The sequence below is a fragment of the Coregonus lavaretus genome (genome assembly GCF_964263955.1).
Source record: "Coregonus lavaretus genome assembly, contig: HAP1_SCAFFOLD_2104, whole genome shotgun sequence".
Taxonomy (NCBI): domain Eukaryota; kingdom Metazoa; phylum Chordata; class Actinopteri; order Salmoniformes; family Salmonidae; genus Coregonus; species Coregonus lavaretus.
The window spans coordinates 77,501-87,500 of record NW_028164999.1 but is presented as its reverse complement, the minus strand read 5'-3'; the positions used below and the strand labels follow the sequence as shown (position 1 = coordinate 87,500).

At 43.6% G+C, this 10,000-nt stretch overlaps 1 protein-coding gene across 1 annotated transcript in view; it reads right to left on the bottom strand.

Moving 5' to 3' along the window:
* LOC311116382 (beta-galactoside alpha-2,6-sialyltransferase 2-like) overlaps positions 1-10,000 on the bottom strand; it is a gene marked incomplete at its 3' end in the record, with an annotated part of 53,448 nt that overhangs the window by 1,354 nt on the left and 42,094 nt on the right. Inside the window, exons 3-4 of the mRNA XM_084191462.1 lie at positions 4,823-5,943; positions 568-665 (exon numbers count right to left, since the gene is read on the bottom strand). Coding sequence (XP_084047588.1) covers positions 568-665; positions 4,823-5,849 — 1,125 coding nt within the window. The remainder of the gene's footprint in view (positions 1-567; positions 666-4,822; positions 5,944-10,000) is intronic.

The following is a 10,000-nucleotide window of genomic DNA, read 5'->3' as shown; positions in this document are numbered from 1 at the left end:
GAACAGGACAGGAGAAATGTGATTTCTTTCTTTCACCATCTCTTGAGAGAATGCGAATGCGCGGTTAGGAACTCAATATTTTTCATCAATTGACACTGTTACATTAAACGGACAGTATTTCAAACGCATAAATGCATCCAAGTCGAACTGAAATCTCATCAGAAACATGGTTGATCGTTTTTGCAGCGTTTCATTTCTTGAAAAGAGGTCAAACTGATGTCATTTGGAAATGTTGCACGGGAATAATTTTTATGTTTTCCTCCCCGGCCCCTAAACGTCCTCGTTGCACAAGAGAAGCAGAAATGAAAGAAAACTTTATGATGTCAGATTATTGATGCATTCATTCTATTGATTTATGACATTATTCTGGTGAGCAGCGCTTTATTTATTCTTCTGGGGCGACAAGTTATGACAGAAGACAAGCTGCGTGTATCTTATTACAGAAATGCCAGAAATGATAACCAGAAAAATATCTCAACTGGGCTTAAAAACATTTTTTTTATTTTTTTTATTGCACCCCCTGTGAAAATAAATAATTCCTTCATCACTGGACTGACACACACACACCTGCGAGTTAATGACGCGGATGGTGGTCTTCTTCCCCACGTCCCTCTCATAGCCCTCTGTAGGTGCTGTGTTGAACCGCATAACTGCATCATGGGAATCTGGGGGACAGACAAAGACAACATAAGTCAATTCAATATCACTCAACTAACAAAATCAAGTGTCACTCAACTAAGAAAATCAAATGTCACTCAGCTAAGAAAATCAAGCGTCATTCAATTTAGACAATCAAGTGTCATTAAACTAAGTCAAAGAAAAATATAAAAGGCCAATCAATCAAGTGCTCATAAAGGACCAGCCCCTAGATGGCATCCAACAGTCTGTCTTCTCTTTACTCTGGCCAAATACTATGATTTAGCTGGTCTAGACTGTTTACTCTGGCCAAATACTATGATTTAGCTGGTCTAGACTGTTTACTCTGGCCAAATACTATGATTTAGCTGGTCTAGACTGTTTACTCTGGCCAAATACTATGATTTAGCTGGTCCAGACTGTTTACTCTGGCCAAATACTATGATTTAGCTGATCCACACTGTTTACTCTGGCCAAATACTATGATTTAGCTGGTCTAGACTGTTTACTCTGGCCAAATACTATGATTTAGCTGGTCTAGACTGTTTACTCTGGCCAAATACTATGATTTAGCTGGTCTAGACTGTTTACTCTGGCCAAATACTATGATTTAGCTGGTCTAGACTGTTTACTCTGGCCAAATACTATGATTTAGCTGGTCTAGACTGTTTACTCTGGCCAAATACTATGATTTAGCTGGTCTAGACTGTTTACTCTGGCCAAATACTATGATTTAGCTGGTCTAGACTGTTTACTCTGGCCAAATACTATGATTTAGCTGGTCTAGACTGTTTACTCTGGCCAAATACTATGATTTAGCTGGTCTAGACTGTTTACTCTGGCCAAATACTATGATTTAGCTGATCCACACTGTTTACTCTGGCCAAATACTATGATTTAGCTGATCCACACTGTTTACTCTGGCCAAATACTATGATTTAGCTGGTCCACACTGTTTACTCTGGCCAAATACTATGATTTAGCTGATCCACACTGTTTACTCTGGCCAAATACTATGATTTAGCTGATCCACACTGTTTACTCTGGCCAAATACTATGATTTAGCTGATCCACACTGTTTACTCTGGCCAAATACTATGATTTAGCTGGTCCACACTGTTTACTCTGGCCAAATACTATGATTTAGCTGATCCACACTGTTTACTCTGGCCAAATACTATGATTTAGCTGATCCACACTGTTTACTCTGGCCAAATACTATGATTTAGCTGGTCCACACTGTTTACTCTGGCCAAATACTATGATTTAGCTGGTCTAGACTGTTTACTCTGGCCAAATACTATGATTTAGCTGGTCCAGACTGTTTACTCTGGCCAAATACTATGATTTAGCTGGTCTAGACTGTTTACTCTGGCCAAATACTATGATTTAGCTGGTCCACACTGTTTACTCTGGCCAAATACTATGATTTAGCTGATCCACACTGTTTACTCTGGCCAAATACTATGATTTAGCTGGTCCACACTGTTTACTCTGGCCAAATACTATGATTTAGCTGATCCACACTGTTTACTCTGGCCAAATACTATGATTTAGCTGGTCCAGACTGTTTACTCTGGCCAAATACTATGATTTAGCTGGTCTAGACTGTTTACTCTGGCCAAATACTATGATTTAGCTGGTCCAGACTGTTTACTCTGGCCAAATACTATGATTTAGCTGTTTAAGGCCATCGGTCTGCATGGTGGCTCTGGGGAATTAGAACAAACAGGATTCACACACACACAATGTTCACCTACAGCTCAAAACAGACAAACAGGGTTAAATGCACAAAGAACACAAAATATCTATAGAGAGAAAGAGAGTGCGAGAGAGAGCAGGAGTACCTGCATCTTCTTTACCTCTAGTGATACACTGAGAAGCCTGGCAGTGGAGCTGAAGCTCTTCACAAGTAAGTCTCCCTGACCTGAAAGAAGGGACCGCTTTCCCTTCACCCTGACTGCTCCTCTCCTCCCTCCATCCCTCCATAGTGACAGAAAAAGCCCTCTGCTTTCAGCCATAGCCAAAACACTTGTGCTGAATGACTGGTAGGTGTGAATAGCCATTTGACATGAACATTCCGGTACATGAACGATCTGGTGCAGGATTCAGCTCTGTGCATTGATGTAACAGCGCATGACAGTTTCACTACTCATAGACACAGAAAGAGTGCTGCCTAGTGGTCAACGTGTGTAACTGAAGGGACTTTGACAGGCACTGGTCTGCTCTACCAGTACGAACTGTACATTTTAGTCATTTAGCAGACGCTCTTATCCAGAGCGACTTACAGTTAGTGAGTGCATACATTTTTCATACTCGGTTCCTTGACAGCAATTTTGCTCTCTGAGAACATAAATGTCAGCCAAAGTGCAATAAATCCACACATATGAATGAAAACATCACTGTGGCGTCAAATTTGTTTTGCCTTTTAGGTACAAGCTAAATGTAGGCTAGTTAGCTACATTGTAGATATCTGAACGGTGCTAGTTAAATAAATACATTATAAATAATTTAGATAGCTAATAAACTGTAAGGAATATATGATAAGCTACATGTCCTCATTCTTACCTGCATAACCAGCGTACAGCCATAATAGTGAAAAGATGGATATAATGCTACACATTACCACGCACAACCACAAACCGAGATGTAGCGATTAGCTAGCTGGCTACTACTAGCTTTTTTTCAGGAGGAGGATTGCGATCATGGCTAGATGATATACGGTTTATGTCAAATTGATGTATAAAGTAGATTTTTCTTGCATTTCAGTTAACCCGAATCCTTTTCCTAACCTTAACCTAATTATCCTAACCTGCTACGTTAATTATCCTAACCTGCTACGAAAAGTCAATTCTGACAAACTGTATCCCATCTAGTCAATACCGTGTAACATATGGAACTGCTCGCATTAGGTGCGCAGTTTAGAACTGGACATTTTCCGCGAATTGCATTTGGGCAAATGTTTGAAAATGAAGTTTTATTAGCTGCTTCATTACAGGAGTTCCATGTTCAATAATAGGTTACAGCCTTTTGACTGTGAGAAGATAGGCTTGCTAATGTTGTATGTTAATGAATAATGTCCGGTCCTTGTATGCATGCATAGTATCAGAGAGGAAGAGACGAAGCGAGAGATTTCACTGTCGCCAAAATCTGTCCAAAATAAGTCAAATGCGTTTCTATGGGCATATTTTGGGCCTAAACTTGTCGCCTGCCTTCCCATCTTGGGACGACTCCCATTGTTATGGCGGAAACATAAGCATCTCGTCATTATATACAGATTACTGGTAGTATTTTCTGTTGGTCACGTCATTGTACTTTGTGAGAAAAAAAAAAAAACGTTTGTTTACTGGTTCATGAGGGTCAGTTAGTCGGCAGCAAAATTTACCTAAATTTGCATCACTAATCTACATGGGTGATGTGAACTAACTTGATTCGTTACCAGAAGGGTTCCTTTTTTTCTCCAAAGTGAGCCATCTGTCCCTGAGTTCACACTCTCCCCATGCACCATAGAGCCTCAAACACAGAGAACAGAACACACAAACACACACAGGTAACACAATGCAGTTGGCCAAAGTATTCTAAAAGTATATAGAGGATTTCCAAACTAACTCATCAAGACCCTTCTGGAGATCTGATTGGCTTTGAATTACTTATGCCAAAGCCCTTTCAGCCAATCACAGAGATTGTTACTACAGGGTGACCGATGTCTGCTACTCAGTGTGTGAGAGACAGTATAAAGCCCAAGCCAAAACGTCTCTCTGCTACAATAAACTAACACTATGCTAGAGGCGAATGGGGAAGTCCATAGAGTTACATGACAATTTTACTTTCCAATCAATGCTGTGGATGTCACGGCGTAAAGAGCCATCATTCTCCCCTCACACAGACAGACTGCCACAGAGGCAGGGTTGTCACAGAGAAAATTGATCAGGATCAATGCTGTATTTCACACTCTGAGACACACAGTCATAACACAGTCACAAAAGTGTCACAACACATAGGGTATTATTCATTAGGGTATTAGGGAAAAGGGAAAACAAAGTTGTTTTTTAATCTACTGTACTGATAAAAGCTTCAAGTTTCCCAGTTCTCCTTTAATCCCTTCATCCCATTTAACCTGCATTCCTACATCCCCCTGTCTTCGATCTCCTTCCCTCCCCTCCCTCCCCCTCTACCCTCCACTCACCGATCTCCTTCCCTAGGCCTGAGTGCAGAATAGCCCCAGCAGAGGACACCACAGCACAGCTCCTGAAGCCCCTCTGGCCCCCCTGTCTGTAGAGCTTCTCCAGGGCCAGGCGCGGTACCAGGCGGGCCCAGCCCAGCGAAGAGAAGGGCTGCTCGGACCCGTCCAGCGTCCTCAGCCGGGCCTGGTCCTTCAGCTCACACAGCAGTTCCCTGGGGCTCTGGGCAGTCCGCCGGCCTCCTTTATAGGCCACGTGGTGCTTGTTGGCGCTCAGGTAGTTCCGCAAGGAAAGCTGCAGTTGCGGGGACAGCATCCCAGAGGACACTTTGCCCCGCCAGAGTCGCTGCAGCAGCGGGGAAGACTTGGAGAAGTAGTCCTCCTCTAAATCATCCTCTTCTTTTCCTCGCCTCTCCCCCCCATGCCCCCCCACCATGGTCCTCCTCTTGTGGCTGTTGTTCGTCTCTACCCTCTCCTCCTCCTCTTCGTCCTCACGTGAGGACCGGCGCGTGGTGCGGTTGGGCCCCCGGTCGGAGGCGGTCCAGGCAGTTCTCTCACGGCTGCGAGTCACCGTCTGGTCGGAGTGGGAACCCACGTTCTCCGTGCTGAAGGAGGACCAAGCAGCCAGGGTCTGGGGGTCCAGGTAGTCCTGCTGCTGGTGGCTGCCCCCCTCCCTCTCCTGGCTGGTCCCGTAGCTCAGCTCCAGGCCAGGCTCTGGGGTGGTGGAGGTGGAGCTAGGCTCTGAGTCTGGGTAATGGTTAGGGTCGGAGTCGGGGTAGGGGATGGTAAAGGTGGTGTAGGTGGGTTCGGGCCGGGAGCCTATGATGGAGCGGTGCTGCTGGTGGGGGGTGCCTTGGATGGATGCCAGGCGCCGTGTGTCGGGGTGCTGGGAGAGTGAGGAGCTGGCGGAGGTATGTGGCTCGTTGTACACGTGGGTGTCCAGGAAGTAGGAGAGCAGAGCCAGGAAGAGGAGGGCCCACGTCAACATGCCCACCAACAGCAGCCTCCGCCACTGACGCATACTGGACTTCATCTCCTCACACTCTCTCACACACCTATACGCACACCAGGCCAGCTCCAATCAGTAGTCAGAGGCCGGGTCACAGCAGAGAGGACAGCCGGACGGCCTGCAGAGGTGAGAGGTCAAAGGTGACAGTTAGTCTTCATCTAAAGTGGACCTGAATGTTTTGACTTTGATTAAAATGATAAATCCCCAGTCTTTTCAGAGGTTTTGGTATTAGTGTGTGTGTGTGTGTGTGTGTATCTTATTGTATTTTCCAAGACTTCCCTCAGCTGGTACCCCTAAATCACCTGGTACCCCTAAATCACCTGGTACCCCTAAATCACCTGGTGCCCCTATACAGTGGGGAAAAAAGTATTTAGTCAGCCACCAATGGTCCAAGTTCTCCCACTTAAAAAGATGAGAGAGGCCTGTAATTTTCATCATAGGTACACGTCAACTATGACAGACAAATTGAGAGAAAAAAAATCCAGAAAATCACATTGTAGGATTTTTTATGAATTTATTTGCAAATTATGGTGGAAAATAAGTATTTGGTCACCTACAAACAAGCAAGATTTCTGGCTCTCACAGACCTGTAACTTCTTCTTTAAGAGGCTCCTCTGTCCTCCACTCGTTACCTGTATTAATGGCATTTGTTTGAACTTGTTATCAGTATAAAAGACACCTGTCCACAACCTCAAACAGTCACACTCCAAACTCCACTATGGCCAAGACCAAAGAGCTGTCAAAGGACACCAGAAACAAAATTGTAGACCTGCACCAGGCTGGGAAGACTGAATCTGCAATAGGTAAGCAGCTTGGTTTGAAGAAATCAACTGTGGGAGCAATTATTAGGAAATGGAAGACATACAAGACCACTGATAATCTCCCTCGATCTGGGGCTCCACGCAAGATCTCACCCCGTGGGGTCAAAATGATCACAAGAACGGTGAGCAAAAATCCCAGAACCACACGGGGGGACCTAGTGACCTGCAGAAAGCTGGGACCAAAGTAGCAAAGCCTACCATCAGTAACACACTACGCCGCCAGGGACTCAAATCCTGCAGTGCCAGACGTGTCCCCCTGCTTAAGCCAGTACATGTCCAGGCCTGTCTGAAGTTTGCTAGAGTGCATTTGGATGATCCAGAAGAGGATTGGGAGAATGTCATATGGTCAGATGAAACCAAAATATAACTTTTTGGTAAAAACTCAACTCGTCATGTTTGGAGGACAAAGAATGCTGAGTTGCATCCAAAGAACACCATACCTACTGTGAAGCATGGGGGTGGAAACATCATGCTTTGGGGCTGTTTTTCTGCAAAGGGACCAGGACGACTGATCCGTGTAAAGGAAAGAATGAATGAGGCCATGTATCGTGAGATTTTGAGTGAAAACCTCCTTCCATCAGCAAGGGCATTGAAGATGAAACGTGGCTGGGTCTTTCAGCATGACAATGATCCCAAACACACCGCCCGGGCAACGAAGGAGTGGCTTCGTAAGAAGCATTTCAAGGTCCTGGAGTGGCCTAGCCAGTCTCCAGATCTCAACCCCATAGAAAATCTTTGGAGGGAGTTGAAAGTCCGTGTTGCCCAGCGACAGCCCCAAAACATCACTGCTCTAGAGGAGATCTGCATGGAGGAATGGGCCAAAATACCAGCAACAGTGTGTGAAAACCTTGTGAAGACTTACAGAAAACGTTTGACCTGTGTCATTGCCAACAAAGGGTATATAACAAAGTATTGAGAAACTTTTGTTATTGGCCAAATACTTATTTTCCACCATAATTTGCAAATAAATTCATAAAAAATCCTACAATGTGATTTTCTGGAGAAAAAAAATCTCATTTTGTCTGTCATAGTTGACGTGTACCTATGATGACAATTACAGGCCTCTCTCATCTTTTTAAGTGGGAGAACTTGCACAATTGGTGGCTGACTAAATACTTTTTTCCCCCACTGTGTATATATATATATATATATATATATATATATATATATATATATATATATATATATATATATATATATATATACACACACACACACACATCCATACACCTGTTCTGAAAGGCCCCAGAGTCTGCAAAACCACTAAGCAAGGGGCACCACCAAGCAAGCGGCACCATGAAGAACAAGGAGCTCTCCAAACAGGTCAGGGACAAAGTTGTGGAGAGGTACAGATCAGGGTTGGGTTATAAAACAATATCCCACACTTTCAACATCCCACGGAGCACCATTAAATCCATTATTAAAAAATGGAAAGAATATGGCACCACAACAAATCTGCCAAGAGAGGGCCGCCCACCAAAACTCACGGACCAGGCAAGGAGGGCATTAATCAGAGAGGCAACAAAGAGACCAAAGATAACCCTGAAGGAGCTGCAAAGCTCCACAGCGGAGATTGGAGAATCTGTCCATAGGACCACTTTAAGCCGTACACTCCACAGAGCTGGGCTTTACGGAAGAGTGGCCAGAAAAAAGCCATTGCTTAAAGATAAAAATAAGCAAACACGTTTGCTGTTCGCCAAAAGGCATGTAGGAGACTACCTAAACATATGGAAGAAGGTACTCTGGTCAGATGAGACTAAAATTGAGCTTTTTGGCCATCAAGGAATACGCTATGTCTGGCGCAAACCCAACACCTCTCATCACCCCGAGAACACCATCCCCACAGTGAAGCATGGTTGTGGCAGCATCATGCTGTGAGGATGTTTTTCATTGGCAGGGACTGGGAAACTGGTCAGAATTGAAGGAATGATGGATGGCACTAAATACAGGGAAATTCTTGAGGGAAACCTGTTTCAGTCTTCCAGAGATTTGAGACTGGGACGGAGGTTCACCTTCCAGCAGGACAATGACCCTAAGCATACTGCTAAATCAACACTCGAGTGGTTTAAGGGGAAACATTTAAATGTCTTGGAATGGCCTAGTCAAAGCCCAGACCTCAATCCAATTGAGAATCTGTGGTATGACTTAAAGATTGCAGTACACCAGCGGAACCCATCCAACTTGAAGGAGCTGGAGCAGTTTTGCCTTGAAGAATGGGCAAAAATCCCAGTGGCTAGATGTGCAAAGCTTATATAGAGACATACCCCAAGAGACTTGCAGCTGTAATTGCTGCAAAAGGTGGCTCTACAAAGTGTTGTCTTTGGGGGTGGGGTGAATAGTTATGCATGCTCAAGTTTCTTTGTCTTATTATTTTGCATCTTCAAAGTTGTGTAAATCAAATGATACAAACCGCCCAAAAATCCATTTTAATTCCAGGTTGCAAGGCAACAAAATAGGAAAAATGTCAAGGGTGAATACTTTCGCAAGCCACTGCATTTACTGGGCTACTGTGAAGTGGGTCCAGTTAAATGAGCGATGGGACGAATGGTAGCCTATTCTAACTTGTTGTAGGCCTATAGGCTATTTCACGAGTATGAAACTAACACAGTCAGAAAATGTGAGGAATTTATTCTGCAATGATCATGGAAACTAAATAGATAATAGGAAACATGCCTATTTCTAATTATTTTAGAATGAAAAGATAAAATAAATAGATTTTCGCTCTTCTCACTAAATTATTGCATCTTGTTATTATAGTTAGCTACCTGTTCTTTTGTTATGAATAAGAGTGTCGTCATATATTCCTGCACAAGGCTACTTCTAGTTTCTTGCAATGCAAGACTTCAACCACTAGAAACTGTGCGGCAGGATAAGCACCTTCACTTTTTATAAATGCCCATTTTTGCGTGAAAACTGGCTCAGGCATGTTTTGGGGCATATTTTGTGCATACGCAACATTTATAAATGAGGCCTCAGAGCTCTATCAATAACTCAAACACATCACTTCCTCAAAACAACTACAGTGTTTGTTTTGTAGTAAAGGTTTCTCTTGAACTTCTGCTAACTCTAACGGCCTAACCCGTTCACAGGCTGTATTCTCTTTAACACTATGTTGGATATTTAGCTGTACAGTATACTATGGATGATCTGACTATGATGTGAAATTCTGTTACAATACGCAAGCACAAGCACAAGCACACACACACACACACACACACACACACAAATACACATACACAGAGTAATAATAAATAAACCATTAAATTGTTTGACACTTCAACTGCACGGTTCTATTAATATGTTTTGGGCCTGTATTGTTGGAACACATCTCTGGAGACGGGGAAACTATGAGAG